The sequence below is a fragment of the Buteo buteo genome, chromosome 4 (genome assembly GCF_964188355.1).
Source record: "Buteo buteo chromosome 4, bButBut1.hap1.1, whole genome shotgun sequence".
Lineage (NCBI taxonomy): Eukaryota > Metazoa > Chordata > Aves > Accipitriformes > Accipitridae > Buteo > Buteo buteo.
The window spans coordinates 58,769,178-58,789,140 of NC_134174.1; the positions used below are offsets into that span (position 1 = coordinate 58,769,178).

At 41.4% G+C, this 19,963-nt stretch overlaps 1 protein-coding gene and 1 long non-coding RNA gene across 5 annotated transcripts in view; both read left to right on the top strand.

The window, feature by feature from the left end:
* SHOC2 (SHOC2 leucine rich repeat scaffold protein) overlaps positions 1 to 10,026 on the top strand; it is a 70,559-nt gene extending 60,533 nt beyond the window's left edge. For all 4 annotated transcript variants that reach the window (XM_075026374.1, XM_075026377.1, XM_075026373.1 and 1 more), the window contains exons 6-9: positions 496 to 618; positions 2,733 to 2,870; positions 3,346 to 3,463; positions 5,395 to 10,026. In XM_075026374.1, coding sequence (XP_074882475.1) covers positions 496 to 618; positions 2,733 to 2,870; positions 3,346 to 3,463; positions 5,395 to 5,603 — 588 coding nt within the window. In that variant the 3' untranslated portion in view covers positions 5,604 to 10,026. The remainder of the gene's footprint in view (positions 1 to 495; positions 619 to 2,732; positions 2,871 to 3,345; positions 3,464 to 5,394) is intronic.
* Positions 10,027 to 16,746: 6,720 nt separating this feature from the next.
* LOC142030688 (uncharacterized) lies at positions 16,747 to 19,167 on the top strand. The gene is made up of 3 exons (XR_012650238.1): positions 16,747 to 16,909; positions 17,719 to 17,872; positions 18,985 to 19,167. It is a non-coding gene; the product is annotated as an uncharacterized LOC142030688 (long non-coding RNA).
* The last annotated feature ends 796 nt before the right edge of the window (positions 19,168 to 19,963 follow it).

The following is a 19,963-nucleotide window of genomic DNA, read 5'->3' on the forward strand; positions in this document are numbered from 1 at the left end:
TTGTTTTTTTTTTGGGGGTGGTGGTGGGATTTTTTTGGGGGGGGAGGTGTTTGTAGTTTTTTTTTTTTGTTTTGTTTTGTTTTTTTCCCGAACTCCATATATTTTTAGGATTCCAGCATTGCTGATAGCAGCTTTGTAAGTTATGGTGAATTTTCTGTTCTTTTTTTTCCACCCTCCATTGTATTCAGCAAAGAAGGGACAAAAAAAAAGTTTTAACTACTGGGACACATGAAATCTTGAGAATTATGTACTTCTAATATTTCCACTTCAGTTCATATTAGTAACACAGAGTCAATTCTGTAACTCTGTTTGGGACTGCTTATTATTTGGAGGAATTTAGAAAATATTTGGCCAATTATCAACATTTTATTCTTCTGTTTTAATTATCGACTGTTTTGTTATGAAGTATTTTGTAAGCAGTTTGTTTAATCTCTCAGATGCCTTGCCAATTTCTTCCAAGTGCAGACTCTAAATGTTTGATATGTTAAATCACAGGACAATCAGCTGACCTCTCTCCCCTTGGACTTCGGGACTTGGACTAGTATGGTAGAACTGAACTTAGCGACTAATCAGCTCACAAAAATCCCTGAGGATGTATCTGGGCTTGTTTCTCTTGAGGTGAGAAGAGTATAAATGAACAGCTAAGTGAACCCCTGCAAACAGGCATTCTGTACTTCAGGTTTAAGTAATATTACTTTGGGGTCAAATAAAGCCAAATAAGTATGTGTATGTATGCTATTTAATTAGATGTGTTGCATCTGTTTATGGTTATTGTCAACAGCTTTTTGAATGTTGTTCTTCAGGGTCTAGATGAGCGTGCACAAAGGGCTAAGTACCTATATATTTTTAACTACATAGAAGGAAAACTTTTCTCAACAGAAAGTTAGTGTTGTAAATGCAATGGCACTGAACTCAGCTCGATTCCTGGAGAGACCAACATGGAAACGGCAGGGATCAGAAAAATGTAATGAAATGGTCTACAGCCAGAGGTGGCTTGAGTGTAGCTCTGTGAACCTTGTAGGCAGCTGGGTTGGAATTCTCAGCCTTTGGCGGGGGGAAGAACTCGTAGGTTGAAACTGTGAACTAAACCTGTTGTGTCCCCTAGTCCTGTTTCCCAAGGTACCATCAGCAGAGACAAACTTAATTGCTTTGGAGGGACATAAAGGTAGAGGGGCTTTTTTGGGCAGCTGAGGGGTCTTCGTAGCCTCTGTGAGCTGCTGGGAAAAATCTGTTCAAGTACGATAGCAAATAGTGTATTTGAAATTGCAAATTTCCACTGTGACTGCTGCTCTGAATAATTAATAACTCCTGTAGTTTGGAGCAAAAATTATATGGCAGAGTAATAGCTATTTAGTGGCCCAGTTCCCTTTAAGTTAAGGCTGTGATTGATGTGATTGGGAAGTTAGTAACCTCTAACAACTGGATTTGCCGGTGGTCTGCCGGCTGCTGAAGCTGGAGAGCTGCATGACCCGTTAGCAGTATTTTTCTCTGTAATTAAAGTATCAAATACAAAGAACTATTTGGGCAGTGTTTACACAAAAGTGAACGTTCCCACAGCAGTGCTAAGTCAGCTGTGTTGCAAGTAGGTAATATTTTCTGTTCCTGCCTTTGTTTCTTGATATGCGATTAAAACGTTACTATTCTTATCATTCTGTCTATATCGTAGTGCATAAAGGAAAGCCAGCGAAATACTGCTTGTGCTAATGCTAAGACTTTGGCTTTTATTCATTTTGATTTTCATTTTGATTTTGGCCTTGTTTTCTATTCTGTTCCTGCCTTTGGTGTTTCCACGTTACATGAAGCTAGTGAGTGTTGGGATTGGTAGAAGCCAGGTGTTTGCAACCTTGGCTGGCTTAGCAGGGAGTTGTGTGTGGCTAGGATGAGGGTCCACACTGGGTACTCTTTCACATCCTTGTGTTTCAGTGTGCCTTGTTAAATAACTAGATAATAGCATTGTTTAATCAGTAATTAATTACCTTACTACTCACTGTGTTGTTGTGAGCCTTGACTGCTACTAAGAACTGCAAGACTTCTCTGGAGGAAAAATAGTATACTAGTGTAACCCCTGTTAACTTGCTTGTGATATAATGAATAACTCTGTTAATTGACATTGCAAATAAGGATACATTTCTTGAACCTAGGGTATTTATAATTCAACTTAGAAAGGGGGAGAAAAACAAGAGGATAACACTGTAGTAGGGGTGGGTGTGTGATAGGAGACCACTTTGGTAAGCCAGTGGATACCTATGCAGTGTTCTGCTTGGGTGCTCTGATCTGTATGTTTACTTGCTGCTGCTCCTAAACAAAGGGACATAGGGAGAAGAGGAAGTATTAAGCTTTTTAAGGAGGACTTGGCAAGCACAGCAAATAATGTAAAACATGATTATGAGATAGCTATAAGGTAGCATAACGAAATGATAGGGAAGTACAGGAAGACAGTGTTTTTCTTTGGTCATTTGAAGAAATAAGGTGTTCTTCGTTTTTGCTCTGCATCTATTATTATGTAAAATAATATTTGAAAGAATTCTGTCAAATTTATGTATTTGTATCATTAAAGACTTAAAATGATTAATCACTGATTTGATTATTTTTTTCTTTTCAGTTTGCTTCTGTAATTTAAATATAGGCTAATCTTGGACTTCATTACTTGAAAATATAAAAGATCCTGTCTTTGTTATTTACTTACTGTGTTGCTGAAATTCTGTGTGTTTGGTTGTGGGGGTTTTTTTTAGGTTCTTATCTTGTCAAACAATCTACTAAAGAAACTTCCCCATGGAATTGGAAATCTACGGAAACTACGAGAGTTAGATCTAGAGGAAAACAAACTGGAATCCTTGCCAAATGAAATAGCTTACCTCAAGGATCTGCAGGTGAAACAATAATTGGCTAAGATAAACATCTTGCGTCCTTTATTTACACTGTGCTGATTTAATTACAGCTAGTTTGATGAGGGAAACTATTTGGGACTGGACATAGAACCAAACGTTAAGAATCTTGTGCATCTGTCCCCACTAATTCTTCCCCAGATTTATCAGTTAATATTGAACAAACAAATTTTGAAGAGTTTAACTGTTGTACCATAATACTGCCACAGGAATAGCCTCTGATTTCACTCATGTTCATGAAAGCTTTTATATTTAGGCACGTGTTTTACGATGCACTATTTTATTTTTATGTTTAGTGGTGCTTAATAGAGGTCTGAAATGTTGTTGAAGGGTACACGGTTTTTGTTCAAATGCTAGAGAGTAGAACCCATCAATTTATCAGCTATATATCTTGTTACTTGCTGTCATTCAAAGCAAAAGTCATCAAGTTAATTTTTTAAAAATGTGTTTTTTCCCTTAGAAATTGGTTCTGACTAATAATCAGTTGACCACCCTTCCCAGAGGTATCGGTCACCTTACCAATCTGACACACCTTGGACTTGGAGAGAATCTTCTCACACACCTTCCTGAGGAAATTGGTAAGATCCCTTTTTCTGGTTTTATGCAGTGTGTCTGAGCCAAAGCAGTTACTGACACATAAGATAGGCATCTACTGTGTTTGTGACTAGAGGCTACAAAACTCATTTGAAACTTCTAGATACATAGAACCTGATGTGAAGCATGTGCCACAGGAACAGCAGTATAGTGTATGATCATTATCTTGCCAAACTGTAGTGAAATGAATGGTCTAGCTTTTTCCAGTTCTTCTGCAGAAAGCTGCTGAACACACATTAACTTGGAATGTTGAGATTCCTTTTCCCTCCAGATTCTCCCACAATTTGCGTGTTATCAATCATTCAACTTCATAAACCTATTCTTGGAAAGAGAAAGGAAATGTACTGGTCCTACTCTAATTCCATGGTGTAGCCAAAAACCTTGTGTAAGGTGTAGACAGCTGAAGCAAATGTTTCTGCTGATAGTTCCTCTGCACACACTTCTCTTTATAGACCATCATATTGTTTTTCACCTTGATGAGATAAGCAAAGGAAGTGGAGAAAATCTACAGAAAGAAGGGAGAAATAGGATTCTTTTTGTCTACTTGAGACATTCAGAGTAAGTGGGATTCAGAGCATCTGAAAATGAAAGCCCATGTTTCTTTTATAGTTGGTCCAGAGCACAGAGTTGGTCCAGAGCATGATTCTGAGCACTTAAGTTAAAATCTTAAAGTTAGAGCTTATTATGGAGGAAAAAATGATGGGACAAGCTACAGAAAGTAAAACATGGTCAGAAACAGTGATGTGCAGATGGGGAAGGCATGGTCTGTCTCTCCCAGCTTCTTTAGTGATAAGCCATTACAGCTTCTGCTCATCTTGTATGTGCCTCAGTGTGAGAAGAGCCTAAAACAGTCTAAATCTGGAGCTTTGTAGTTGAGTTCATAAGTTAGTGGGGAGAGTTTGGATGCTGTGGAAATGAGCTGTGGAATTAAAATCAGTAAGCACACTGGAAATACTATTGTAGGAGTACAATTTGGTTATTAAAGCTGCTTGTCTTAACAGCTTAGAGAATAGTTAACTGTTTTTAGAGGTGACTGCTTCATCTGTCATGCTATGGGCTATTTCTCATTATTTCTTCTGTAGCCTTTCATTTTTGTTGGTTTTCCATGCCTTGAGCCCTGACTACTGCTTTCTTTTGTAAAAGATTAAATAGTCTTTTAGGTTAAAGGAGATGTTTATGGTATATAAGTTTGGAAAACGGGGAATGTTTTGAGGAGGAATTGTATGTTTGGAGTGTATTTCAAAGATACGGATTAATTTTGATATTTTATTGCTGTGGAGGAATGGAAGTCTTAAGAAAGAAGAAATTACTTTGTCTTCCAGCTTCTGGTTAATCTATTGCAGTATCTGTAGTAAAGGCAAGTTATAAAATTTGAATTCAGGAAAAAAATTTCACACAGGTTTGCTCCATTTAATAAATTCACTGCTGTGCAGAGATCTCTCCTGCTTTCTTCCTGTAGCACATTACAGTTACAGCTTCAGGTCTTTAATATATGGGTTCTAATTACATAAATGTATGGCATAGATATTTTTAAAGAAATAATAGAAACTGTATGCTATAAATATTTTCTAGGCCCTTCTAACTATATTCAATGTTGCCTGCAGTTGCAGAGCACTTGGCTAAACAGTTATGGTGAAGTCCCTCTCGGTTATCTGACTGTGTATTCTCAGTTCAGTTGTTATTTAAAGGAGATGTAGTAGTGGATATTTTTACGGGAAACTAAAGCAAATTGGTTCTTGCTTGGGTGCCAGTGAACAGAAAACTTGCTGTGCTTGAAAACAGCAGCTTGGATGAGTCACTGACTCGAAATTCTATATAGTAAAGAATCTTCAAGTGGACTTAGACTTTCTGTCTAGAAGTTATAAACTGCATGAATCAAAAAAAATACTACTTTGTATTATTTTATTTTAACCAGGTACACTGGAGAATCTGGAAGAACTGTATTTGAATGACAACCCCAATCTGCACAGCCTTCCCTTTGAGCTGGCTCTTTGCAGCAAACTGTCAATAATGAGTATTGAGAACTGCCCGCTCAGCCACCTTCCACCTCAGATTGTTGCAGGAGGACCCTCCTTCATCATTCAGTTCCTAAAAATGCAGGGACCATATCGTGCCATGGTCTGATGCTAATCGGATTGTCCAATACACTGTACAAAACACAAACTGCATTAATGTTGTAATTGTCTGTATATGTATATATAATATAATATATGTGGTTTATATTATATTATATATATATATAAATATATAAATAATATAAAAAGGCAAATTTAAGACTGCATTATGTGTTTCTGCTAATAGAGGAATCATAGCCATTTAGATTTTTTTTATTCTGTAAAAATGCTTGTCTAAGTTTTCTTTGCTGAATTTGATGGAATGTCTGAATAATCTGAAAATGCCAGTTCATTTAAAGCAATTGCCAATGAACTCCAAGTTTAAATTTAAGGGACAAAAATAGTTTTGCTTAGATTTACTTTCAGTTAAGAGAAATGTGTAACCTTTATATAATGAACTTTTCTGTTTTCCTCCCTCTTTTTTTTTTTTTTTTTTTTTTGTGTCAAAACCTGAAAGGGTCATGTGTCCTGAGGTTGGGATTTTCTTTTAACTTATTTTGAGATTTGAAGCAAATGGTGTTTTTATATTGTTTACAGTCAGAGTAAATCACTGGATTTTGTTTTATTCTGATTTGCTCTGTTTTAATCAATCATATCTAGAATTTATATGCCTCTGCTGATGAATTTTTATCAACTGGTTTGTATACTAAAAACATATACTCATCAGAACAACTGGCAGGTGAAAAGGATGCAGTCAAAACAAAAAGAAAAGAAAAAAAAGCTTGAATTCCTTTAAGTCTTGCTTCCCTGAGTTATCAGTTGCAGGCATAACATATCTGAACTGAGCCTTTTGCGGTTGGTCTTTTCTAGCACAAGTAAACCTTTTCAGATTGGTAAAAACATTGAGTAAACTCAGTGAAGAGCGGTTTTCATTTTGTGAAGTAACAAGTCCATGAGGTCTAACAGTACAGTTAAGTGGCAAGGAAATAATATATATGTACATTTTTATTACAATGTTGAGTCATAAACTACAACAGGCAATTTTAAGGATTCCTTATAGTCCTTGTACAATAAATGAATGTGTCTTACTTTTAAACACTGCAATATATGTAAGTTTTAAGATTGGTTAACAATGTACTATGGTTTTATATCTTGACTTGCCTTGTACCTCCTTCCATTATGGAACTTCTGTGTCCAAGCACAATATCTTCACACTGTGCTGTTTTGCTGCTGAACTAAATGCACTTTTCCCCACAGCTGGGGCACTTGCTTCAAAATATTCAGTTCAGTATCTTGATTATTCTTTTTTAACTTCATCCTATCTGTTTCAGTATTAAACCGATCTATTAAAAAAGAGGCACCTTTTTCATTTGTGCATAGATGTTGGTAGCTCCAGAGAAACACTGTAAGTAGTGGACATTCAGTTTTATCATGACTTTATTGGTTGTTTAAAAGGCAGAAGATGCTTCAGGGACACTTACACTATTGCTGCACTTGTAGGGCCAGTTGTCCTTTTTCAGGAGGGTAGGAACTCGAGGCGGTTACATTCCACAGTTACTCAAGAACTGTCCAGTTTGTAGTCATTGGAATTGCTGCTGGGGTAGTGTGACTTACAGGACTGTACCTTTTGAACAAAATCAAATCAATCAATGCCATGGGAAATCTATTTCACATGCAGAAGTTTGGGGAATATTATTTCTGGCTTCCAGGCATGCTTACTTAGACGTATTGCCTTGATCTATTTGCATTCTGTTTTGTCGTACGTCTTTTCATTAACAAGGAGTAAGTTTTAATGGAAGGCAGGTGGAGATATAAAACCTTAGAGGGCTTAAACATGCTGTAAAACTATTGTAGATGTCACTGGATTTTACTAAGTAATGTTCTGTTCTTTCTCACACGCTCTGTCTCTCTGTCCCCCCCCCCCCCTTTTTTTTTACATCTACTGTAGCTTTTCAGTTTAGACTTTCTTTAGTTTATAAAAGGCTAGTTCCTTACAGTTCTGCCTGAAGTTAATCTTTCTCAGCATTAAGGTGTTAAAATATGAAGATGCTGAAATGCTTAGTATCAAGACTGTAATCTAACTTCTGAATATACTGCTAAATCCGTATTTGTGCCCTCAGGTCACTAGAGGAAACTGGTTTGATTAATATGGTTCCTTAAAACAAAAGTGGCGACCCCTTGTGTTCTCAAGCATTGGTCTCATTCCCTGTCTGCTCCTCAATCCCATTTTTATAAGAGTTGACGGGATTGAATTTGTTTAGTTTGTAAATATGTTGATTATTCACCTTGTTAAGGTACATGGTTAATGACTGTATGATTGGAGCTGACCCTCTCTCACATAAGTTCTTGTGGAGAAGTTGGCTACCAAAATAGTGCTCGTTACACTCGCTTAAAAACAAACTATTCTTTTCATTACACTTATAGGAATAAATAAAGCTATGTTTTAATTCATTACTATATTAAAAACAGGATATTTTTTCAAACTATCTTTGTACTAGTATGGTTGTTGCAATGCCAGATAATCCTGAGCCCTGTTTTAGGAGTTTAATTTTATACATTCTGAGGTGAATGCTTATTTTTTCAGTGTTTACAGAGAGATTTGAATAAAAGCAGTGTGAGAGAAGTTCTGGTACAGGAGAAATCAAGTCAAAGAATTGAAAAGTTCTTTAAAATTATCCAAAAGTTTAAGTATTAAATGTGGGGCATGGATTGGGAATAGATGCATATAAATCCATATTTTACATACATGGATATATATCCAAATCTATACACAGATCCGTATAAATCCAGCTGTTTTGATCATTCAAAACAGTCTTACATCCTGACATAACAGACTTGCATTTCCCAGGATGCTGGATTGTTAACTAGTGCAGTTCCTAAATTGTATTTAATGCCTGATGACATTCGGTTGGACACACGTGCTGGCTTATACGTGTTTAAGAATTTTGTTTGGCCTAATCAAAGCATGAATGGAAAGAACTTCATCCGGACAAGTATGTATACATACATACGTATATGTATATGTGGATCTATATATGTATGAAAGCATAGACAAGGTGGAGAAATTAATTCTTTACGGCATCTTTGAAAACATGATGGAGAAACAAGTGATTCCCAGATAACTTGTATTAAATATTTATCCCCCTTGCCACACTGGGGGAGATAATTTAGAAGGCTTATTGAAAAGTGTGACAATCTTTACTTTGGGTGAAAATCATTACTTTAATTGCTTGCCCATAGACAAAATATCAATTTTGTATGTGTCTGTGCTTATGTACATAAGAATATGTACATATACACATGCCCCATAAAGACACTATCCTGAATCATGCCTTGATTTAACAAGCTAAATTACTGTACTATAGACTCTATAGTATTTTGGAAGTCTGTTAAGGTGTATAGCAGATTAGGGATTTGTTAAACAATGAAAAGAAGGAATAACTGCAGTTGTGACTTGTGTTGGTCACATACTGCATTTAAATTCACTAAATAGAAAGTTATTTGGTAATTCTTTGCAAAAATGTTTTCTTTTAGTATAAGGAGTTAGAGTTCTGTCTCTGGCTGTCCCATATTTAAGTTCGTCACCAAAGTTGTCTAGTATAAATGCAATGGAAATGCTGCTTGTAAAGTTGGGTCACACAGTTATGTAATTGGCACTTTTCCGTTTGCCAGATGCTATTGGGAACTTTGAAATTCATACACCCTTTTTAGGAAGAGATTTGGGTTGTAGAATATTTGCTTCAGTGCCTCTCTTGGATTTAGGTTTTCTCTGCAGTTTTGTCCATCTTTTGCTAATGTTGTGTGAGAAAGTGCATGTTCAGACTTCTTGAAGGTTGTGTTTGCTCATGTACATGATTTAGTAAATTAGTACTCAGACTGTCTAGCTGGTTAGCGCTGAAACCCATTGTGTCACCTGGAATTCAAGTATCATCTTTAATCCTGGGAGTTTGAAAAATAGCTTTTATTTAACAAGTAGAAAACTTTGAGAGGTTATTTCCCCCCCCCCCCTTTTTTTTAAAAAACCCCAAATAAATTAAATTTCTGTACCAATACAAACCCATCTGAGGGGAGTCTTCATATCTGGATGCAACGAAGAATTTTCATATAGTCAGTAGCACACCTCGGTTGTATCAAATTGGCATGCCGGAATAGCTTCTAATTAGACATTAGAAATGTGCAGTTGGCAGTAATTTGCACAACACAAACTTCAAGGCACAGTAAGGACAATTACAAACAAACAATAGTATCTACAAATGGGTTTTGGGTTTATGTTAGCAAAGATCAGAAAATTATGTTTATTCTTCTGATGTTTAGGTCTTATCCAGGACTGCACAGGACTTTTGCTGTGGAAAAATACCAGACCACGCTAATTTTGTGGTTAAAAGCTAAACAAGAGTGTAAACAGTCTACAAAAATGTACTTTTAATCTGAATTATTGTAATGTTGATTGTTATGTCTATATAAAAGATTGCCTTGCTTTTTTATAAGAGTCATTCTGTATCAATGCATTCATTATAAATAGTATATTTGTAAATAAGCTGCCACTGAGTCTTTTGAAAGTTTTCTAGTATTTCTAGTCTAAAATTAACTTGGATGTAACTTTTGCAGCACCCCAAATTATCAAGAACTGCTTTCTCATTATATACTCATCACTCTTCAAAAGAGCTCAAGTAAAATATAGATTTTCTTGTAGAGTAATTACAGGAAACTTCAAAAGTTGCATGATAGTAACTGCTTTACTCAGTCATGTAGATTGGACACCTTTTATAAAGCAAATGTTGGTAAAATCTTTTATTTTCATTTTGTTATTGTACAGTAGGGCATATAGTAAAAAAGAAAACAAAACCCTTTCTCTCTGAAAGGGAAAATAAATCTTGGATTTTAGTGCAAAAATGCATTTCAACAACAACAAAATTAAAGTAGGTGTAGAATTCTGGCACCTAAAAGACAGACAAGGGCATTTAAACTTCTGATTTAATAAAAGACAATATTGCCAAGCTGATGTGACACAGCTCTAAACCGATGTCTTTTAACTCTGTAAAGGTCATTATGATAGACAGTCTTTCAAGAAGGTCATGCTAACATCATGTCCTACAAACAAAAAAAATGCTAGTATCCTTTGAAGTTAGAATAGAAGGGCCTCACCAGTTTGGATACGATGATGACGAGGATGGCACTGATGTACTTGGTATAGCTGATAACTTAAAAAAACGGAACGGGTTCTTGTAGTGTGCAGCACTCACTCATGCAGTAATCTGAGAATCAGCAGAGATCTGATGTAAGGACAGAGATAAAAATCAGTAGAGGGTCTGATCAAACTGCCTAAAGGTCTGTCTGTGCGTTGAGTCAATCCCTGTTACTGTAAGTGATCCAGCAATCTGAAAACAAGCTAAGGAATCGGCCAGTCTCATCACACGAGTGGCTGTCCTGTGCCATGGTGTTGGACCACGCACCATCCCTCCCAGTCTGACAGGGCTGAGTGACAGATGTGTACGGAACTTAACAGGGACGTGCAGTTCCTCTGCCGTACTGCTTCACACCTCGCCACCCAGAGTTTGAAGGGCTTGTGACAAGGAAACACCATCTGCATCACTGTATTTAGTAGCCTTTGATAGATTAGGCAAATTCACAGAAGAAAGTGCTTGCTTTTTTTTTTTTTTTTTTTTTTTAATTCTAAATCTATTTGTATTTCTGGTCTCTGCAACATCCTGTATCTAATAATTCTACAATATAATTATGTGCTGGGTGAAGAAGTACTTCCTTTTGTTTGTTTCAGACCACACCACTTTATTTCATTTGGTGGCTCCTAGTTCTTATATTCTGAGAAATTTATGAACAAGCTTTTTCCTGTTCATTTGCTTTTTACTATTCTTGAGGGTTTTTTTCATAAATGGCAGTGTTTTTTCTTCAAGTCATAGAGTTCTAGTTTCTTAGCTTCTCTTCAAACAAAAACTCTTCCATTCTGTGATAATTCTTGCTGCCTTTCTTCATAGTTTTCTAGTCCCAGCTCTGATTCTTCTTCCTAATTCATGGCCTTTAGCAAGCTATTTTGTTCTTTGTGTACTTCTAGTTTGTGAAATAAAAGTACAGCGCTGTTATAAAAATTAAAGTTGAGTGGGTGATGAAGTTTAGCGCTAAACTCCAGTGGGGAATAATCCCACTAGGCAATGATCGGATTGGGGTTTAGACTTCAGATGCAAGCTACCCGCTGCAACAATGAATTGTTTCCTCTGATTAGCTATAACTGATTTTCATCATCTCTTGCGACTAGGTATGAGAAACAAAATTAATGTTAGATTTTACATAAGTATGCTGATTTAAATAATGCCAGCATTTAAAATGCTCTGCTCATGCTAGTAAGAATGCATAGTTTTGGAAGATGTGACTTTTGAATATTTCCACTGGTTGTCTTAAACTGTCCAAGCTCAACATTTTCTGAAAATAGTGGGAAATTTCTAGTGTTGTTTCTTTGGAAGAGAGGTTGAAGACCAACAGTGCAGTGGTTGAGTTTAATTTTCTTCCTTGAAGCCTTTGCAGAAAACCATGTAAGAAATTCCCATAGTTTAAAAGGAAAAGAAAAAGCAATTTCCCCCTGCCCCAGTACCATCCTGCCGATAATCGGTGTCAGCCAGACAGCGCTTGGCAGCCACCGGGACTGGGGGGAACTTGCTGGCCATGACCACTTTCTGTTCAAATGGTTGAAGTGAGCATCCACAGATGAGCCTGGCCTCAGAAGAACCATGCATGTTGGCTCTAATTGAGTGAAAAGAGAAGAAAATGTCTTGTTTCTGGCACCATATGTCCTAAAGGCTGTATTAAAGGTCTGAAAAATGTGCAGACGGTGTCTTGCGTGACTCTGGCAAGACAAGCAGATGACACATTTGTGTAATTAATCCAGCCTAAGTGCTTCAGGATACCGAGTCTCCCAATGCTGCGCTCCAGTGACGGGTCCTACTTTCCACTGGTGGGAAGTTGTGGATTTAGATACCTACTGTCTGTTGAAGTGTTTAGTGTGCAAATACTGTATACAATCTGGATGCCGGGCAGCTTTATAGGGTATAGCTGGTGCTTTGAACTCTCTGTGGTGGCAACAGTAGAAAAAAGGTGTTAAAGGGCTGGAGATGGTTAGCTTTGATACAGCTAGAAGAGGCTGACTGCCTTGAAAGCTAATTTGTTGTGTTTTCGCAATCCATCTCAGTCAAATAAAATACATCATCTCTTCGTACAAGCCTTGCCTCACTTAGGATTGTAAGAGTGGGAGAAAATTTGATTACCAAGATCAAATGATGATGTTTTAGAGGAGGAGCCATCTGGAGTATTTGAGTGAGCAGCTGGCAGCCTGGGCTGCAGTTAATGATCTGATTGTATGCCTTGCAACTATTTTTTTCCACTGCAAAACCTTTTAAGAGTCTTTAGAGATCAATCTACCCCACTGCCTCTGAGTAAGATGCTATCTGCAAAATTGCCCACAAGTGTTCCCTTTTAAAAGCTCTTTCCACAACACCCTCTTTTTCCTTTCTATTGGTAAAGTATTTCTTTGTCGAGACTCATAATGAATCCTTAATTTGCTGTAGTTTGGTAGTTGATTTGCTTGACCTAGTAGTAGCTGGTTTGCTTTTTGTCCTGCGTTATTACAGCTGTGCTGCCTGAAGCGATTTCCAAACTTCACGTGGACAGTTTTAACAAAAATACATTTTTCCGTGAAAATCTTAAAATGTTGTTTGAAAACAGCCACGGTGAGAGTAACACAGTAAAACTCTTCTCTCTCTATGACCCAAGTTTTTTGGATGCCCTTCAGCTTTTTTCGGTCCTTGCCAAGTATGTTAACTGAATGGGAAGTTGCAGCTGAGAAGTCTGAAATCATTTCTCTTTGCCAGCATAGCAGAGGGCAACAAATTCAGCTAGGTAAGGAGCTGCTGGTCAACAAGGCAGCTTGGATTTCAGGCTTTGTCATCTTCTCCAAGTAAGGTACTTCTTTTTAGGCATTTCCAGTCTCCCAAGAAGCCATGTCAGACAGCACCGTAGGGTTCTGGTGTGGGGGACCAGGAGAGATTCCCAGCGGCACCAGAGTCGGAGGTCTGCCTGGAAGCGGTGAAAGGCACTGGAGGAAATTCCCTAAAAGCAAGTTGAGCAAAGTGGTAAGCGGGTCCCCTGTGGCCAGCATCTCCTGGTTGGTGCTGTTGATAGCCCACGGCCAGCTGTAGCTCCAGGGACAGCCTGCCAGGCAGGAGAGAGCAGAGCCAAGATTCTTGGGTCTGTGGCTCCACCAGATGGATGGTGCTGGAGCCAGGCCACCGCTTCTCGAGAAGAAGCGTTTGAAATTTGGTGGTGGGGGGGTTGATGTCACATTAAAACAGAACCGTATTTGGAAGTAGCAGAATCCTCCATGAGAAGGAGGGGCTTTTCCAGCAGCGCCTGTTTTTTTCGCTGTAAGCTCTTGCAGTGTCACATCTGATCTGATCCTCTCCACTCGTGCTCTCGCCTCCCCTGTCTCTGACTTCAGATTTCCCTCTTTTTGCAAACAGCTTGTTACCTCATCCCGGTGCTTCTCACACTGTGCTGACCTGAAGTAAGTGGAGAAGGGCAGGGAGAGCAAAATGATGATGTGGGACCAGTGGCTTCTGATCCATATACCTGTTGGTGCATCCAGTTCTTCCGAACTTGCTTCGTATTGGGTACAAGCCCCTTTTCTCTAGTTCTGTTGCAGAATGGATACACCAGGAGAAAAACAGAATTTGGGAACAGATGGCTGGGAGAGGGAAATATAAAAGATGGATCTGCTGCACGTGGCACAGCTGTGTGTTGCTCTGCAGCTTCTCTGTTGGCTCCTGGGACACTCAGTTTATAGAGCCCAGCCAGGTTTTCACATGGTGTCTCAGAGTGCCTGTGAAGGGTTTTGATGTCTGAGTACTTACCAAAGAAATTATTTGGCTTGGGATATGTGTCAAGACTTGGATAGGAATGAACTTTGATTAAATGACACTTCTGTGGCCAATCTTTGCTCCAAACTGTTTAGGAATAAGGATGAGTGTCTTAGTTTTTGAAGTGACACGGAGCACTTAGCAGTCCATAGAGTTCTGAAATATGTGGAATGCTTAATAATACTCATCGCTTTTGCTTTAGGAAAACCCGCGTGCTCCCACAATTAAATTTTTAGTGAAATATTAATGAGAAAATGACATTCTCATTTCATACAGATACTTAATTCCCCAGAAACATTAAAACATTTAGATTTGCTTAAGATATTTGTTGAAGTTGCCATAACTGCTTTTTACCACTCTTGTCTCTAGCTCTGCTTAAGGAAAATTGAGATTGGATTGTAGTGAGGAATCAACGGTGATCTTCAGTGCCTTCAACTCCAGAGGATTTTGCTGGCCTGGCGAGGTGTTCCAGTGCTCGGAGACACGGGGAACCCTCCTCGGCAGCAGACCTGAGCCTGGTTCCTGGCTGGCTCGGTGGGGGGTTGTTCCCATATACCCTGTCTGCTGGGCAGGGCGAAAGGTATCCTCAACAAAACAGTTTTGAGGGGCTGTCAACTAAAGCCAGTTGAAATCTGCAATGAGCTGCCTTTCTGAGGATTTGGGGGATATTTTTAGCCTAGCTGAACTGAAAGGGTGCTGTTAAGCCTTGAGATTTTGGTTGCGCTGTTTTCCTCTTGATGTGTCTGATTGCACTGGGACTACGCCTCCGGTAATGCTTGGATGCTGTACAGCAATTTCCACTTCTTTGCGGTTATGACCCAGCAAATGGCTTGGCCTCAACAAGTGGAAAGAAGAGTTCAGGGCTGGTTCAGTGCTCCCCATCTGCAGGGGAGATCCAGTGTTTCTCACAAAGTTTGTTTTCCCTTTCAGTACTTCTGCCCTTGTGTTTAACTGGTGCTGACAGGCTGAATAGCAGAATTGTACATGAAGTAGTAGAGATTTCTCCTTTTCCTCCCCCTGGCCATAGCTCCCATCGGTTGCTCTCGGAGTGGCAGAGGGTGTTAAAGACATCAAGCCTTGTGAGGATGGGGACGGCATCCTGTGCTGATAAGAGCACTGCCCTGCAGCATCCTTCATCTGAGTGCAAAGACAAAACTGGCAGAAGAATTTGCCAGCATTGCTCTGTGCAGGGTTGAAAATGACTTCTCAGGGAAAAAAAAGGAGGAGGGTTTGTTTGTAGCACCAGAGATTAATGCTTGTTGGTATGTGTTTAGTTTTCTGTGACATTTCAGGGCAAGACTTGGATTAGTTTGCTCTTGAATTTTGTATGGCAGGAATTTCCCTTGCTACCTATGATGTTTCCAGGGAAAAGGAAAATCTGAGTTGAAAAAGCACAAGTGGAGATATATTATACCTCTTCTCTCAGCATCTAGTATATCAGCCTGCCTTCTCTAAGTGCTTTGTCCTGATTACGCATTACCACCCTCGGTATACTATTCCCAGATAGGATAAATGTTTCCTGGGGAGAGAGCTATTTTGTATTGCTGAAAAGCAACTGATGGTGCTGAAGAAGCAAATAAATCAAAAGCTGGTGTTTAAACTTAATTTGAGCCTCTCAGGAAAAAAAAAAACCTGCGTAGGGATAATTGTATTGTAGGCAACGAGGGAATGAGCGCAGTAACGATGATGGATTTCCCTCTGCGATACGTTGCATGCAGGATCTGCAAACCACCGTGAGGATGAAATCCCTGGCTCTGGAGAGAAGAGCCCTCCCTCCTGTGCCCACCAGATGATGAATGTTTCTGTCACCTTCCAGCTTACCTGGCTATCATCACGCAGGCCGGGAAGGTGTCGGACCATCCGCCAGCCGGAGTTCAAACGCGGGGCTGCACCCGCTCTGCGAGCTCTCCTCTTCGGGAAGTCCCCCCGCAGAGGAGGCAGGTCCCCGCGGAGCAGATCCACGTGCAAACATTTCTGCCGTGTCCAAGGGGGTGGATCGTGACCGGGCTGTGGGAAGGGGGGCCTGGCCTTGGGGGAAATCTCCCCTTCTGCACAGCCTGATGGCAAAGGCAGCACAGGGAGAAAGCCCCTCTAGAGAGTTGGTGAAGGCAAGCTCTCCCCAGCACCCCAGGTGCTCGTAACACCTGCCCGAGTCCACAGTAAAGGTTTTTCCTTGAAGGTATTTTTGTCCCTTCCCAATGCCCTTCCTCCTCCACCCACCGCAGCCCTGGCAGATGGTTCAGCTGAGGTGGGGAAGGAAAAGCCTCAGGTTAGAAGGACGCTGCTCACCCTGACGTTTTTTCCTGGGGGCTTAGCTCAGACCGTGCCTTTAGCTAAGCTGGGTTTGATCGCTGGGAGACCTGAGTTTGCCCTACCCTGTGCTGCTCTTCTGCAGCTCTCTTAGCTTACTTATCCCCCTGGGAGCTGGAGCTGGGACTTCCCCATGGTGAGCCAGGTGGGTTTTTTGGGCAGAGGCTGGAGGGCAGGAGGTGGTTACCAGCACCTGGAGGAGAAGCTACAGCAGCTGGTGGGTTACAGCGGGGGTGCGGGGACAGCAGGGACACAGCGGGGTGGGCAGAGGGTCCTGGGATGGGAGTCAGCCTGCACGGAGGAGTCTATATACAGGGCCATGATTTAGGACAGGGGGACTTCCAGGGTGCTGGGTGCTGCCCTGTGCCCTCCTGCGTGTGCCCAGCCCAGGCAGCTGTGGGGGCAACTTGGGAGAAGCTGGGGCACGGAGAGGTCTCCTGCCAGAGCCCGCTGCAGCTCCTGGATGGCTTCTCGGAGTTATTTGCTTTTGCCACTAGATGGTGAAATAAGTAATAAGGGAAAACATGGAAAAGTCTTGCTCCGTTCTCCAGTGGTCTCCCTCCCTGTGAAACCATGCTGATGTGCTCGGCTTTCTGGGAACCCAGCAATTTCAGGCAATTATCCCCTGGACCTTTTATATGGCTCAGCCTTCAAGAACTGCTGCTGCCACCCTGGCTCTTTGATCTTTTTAACTCTAGTGCTGCCACCCTGGATTCATGTAGACATGGCAAGCTGGGTTAAATGGAGACAGCAAACCTGCTTGATGTAAGGGTGCGTGGAAAGCTGTCTCGTGCTGTAGCAGCCTGCTGCGGTCTGTTTTCTGAAGGGGCTGTGTGATCTGCTCCCCTTTTCCCATGATGATCTGAACCCACTCTCAGACCCACACCTTGCCAGGTGGGAATTGCAGCCTTCAATCCCTGCTTGGCTGCTCTCTGTTGTACCCTCTCTTTTCAGAGCTGTTTGCTTTTCTGGAAGCTTTGCTCTGGCCGTGCCAAAGGAGCTTGCTGGGGATGTGCAACAAACCGGAGAGTTACAGCTCACCTGGGGCACTTCTGCCTTCCGAAGAGGGATTGAATGAATATTCCTGACTGCAGCCGCTGGCCCAGAGGTAGCGTCACTGTGTCAGTCTCCGATGGAGACGGTGAAGAACCGGGAGGGAAAGGGCAGAGATGTGCGCTTGGACCTTAGGGAGTGGAACTTGAATGAACGAGTTACTCCTCAGCTGAGTAATTGAATGTTAACCTCGCCCATTGGGAAATTAATTTAAAGTGAGGCAGCCTCAATTTTGCCTTAAACGTGGGCTGGGTCTGCTGATGAAAGGTAGCTCATTGAGCTGCAGAAACTTGATTGGTTTCATTTAGGGAAGGTTACAAGGAAAGTGAGCGGCGCCCAACCTTTGTCCTCTCTGAATGCTGGCCTGGGCGCCTCTCCACGCGCCCAGGACTACCCGCTCTTCCTCTGAAAACCTGGTTAGAAAACCCTTTCTGGCCATTTCTGTACCATTCCCTTTGTGGCTGGCTGGAGTGGCTGATGGCAGTGCCCTGCTGGCCCCGGCTCCGGGAGTATGGCAATGTTCCTGGCTCAGTTATGGCTCGCTGGCACATTGCTGGAGCAGATCAGGGAGCGCCCACAGGAGCAGGGCTGTGGGTGGGCGACCTCCGGGAGGGAGCAGTGCCAGAGGGTGGGGAGCGTCGCCTTCCCTTGTTCTGGCCAGGGCTGGAAGGACTTGGCTGTGGTTTTGCTGCGTTTTGGCTATATGGTCGCATATGTATGGAAATAGCCCGCTGTAGTCTGGTAAAGGGTTTTATGGGAGGCAGTGAGTTAGCCCCCTGAGCGAGGGACTGATGGTGAGCGGTATGGAAGGTCCCCGTAATATATTAGGAATGGACCGTAGACTGTTTGGTTTATTTTTCATTATGTTTCTGCTGTTATTGGCTAATTTCAGTGGTATCCATCTTGTGAGCTGGCAGGATGGGAAGCCTGGGGAAGGGGGATGGGGCTGCTCCCCAGCGCTGAGGGATGGCCCCACATGTGTTTCGTCCTGGCCCCGCTGCAGGATGCAGCGAGGGTGGAGGATTCGAGATAGGGAACAGGATAAAAAAATAGGACTGCATAAAAACACGCTTGCCTGTGCTCAACACAGAGGAACACATGCATGCGGTATGTACTTGTGGGTGCTACAGAGAGGAAATGCACATTTCTCTCTCCCCTTTTCCCTAGGCAAGAAGTGCCTGAAAGGCACGAGGCCAGTGACACGCAGACAGCCGGGGAGGTTTCTTGTTGTGCATCGCTCCTCCTGCAGAGCTGAAATGAGCCTTTAATGTTGCAGAGGCCACTGTGACACCAGGCGGAAGCAAAAGAGGGAAAACAATGAATAAATAAACCTGAGGCTTGTGTGAGTGCAGTCTCCGTATCTCAGTCTCACCCTCGACTGCCACGCTACAATCTGTAGCATGGAAATGTTTCTCTTGGCTGTTGGTTTAGGGCTGTGCAATCAAACCTGGTAGTTAAAATCCTGCCGAACAGGGCAGGCAACCCAAACAGCAGCTAATGAGGAAAGGCAAGCAGAGCTTTCAAGCTGTTTGCAAAAAAACCAAACCAACTAACACCGGAGGAGCAGGTGGTCACATAGGATCCATCTTGTGCTGGTTTGAGCCAGCGCTCTGCAGATGGGAGGTAGTGAAGAACTGCCGCCGTAAGTAATATTCAGTGTGTGCCTCCTTGCTTTCCCCTCTGAACATCTGATACCGCGACAGCATCCCTGCTCGCAAGGGGATTAGGTGCTAGCACAGACCGCTGTCGCAGCTATCCCTTTCCTACTGTTTTATTCAAATAACTCGGAAAAGTACATCCAGCAGCTGAGTCCGGACAAACTCTGTTGAAAAATATGGCTCTGCAGAAGCTGTTGCTGTGAGATCAATGAAAAGAGCAAATCCCAAACTCGCATGTGCAGCGGCAGGCAGGGAAAGGAAGGGCTGTGGGTTTGAGTGACTGTGCAGGAGGAAAAGTGCCTGAGGTCCCAAAGCAGCTGGAGGGGTGGCCAGACCAGTCACACTTCTGATGATTTTTTTTTTTTTAAAATAATTTTTAAAATAAAAGGAAAATATGAATCACAGCATTTGAAATACCTCCTTGGAAATGGATGGTGTGCTTGCTGTATTACTTTGCAGTGGCACCATCATAAACCCAGCAATGTCAG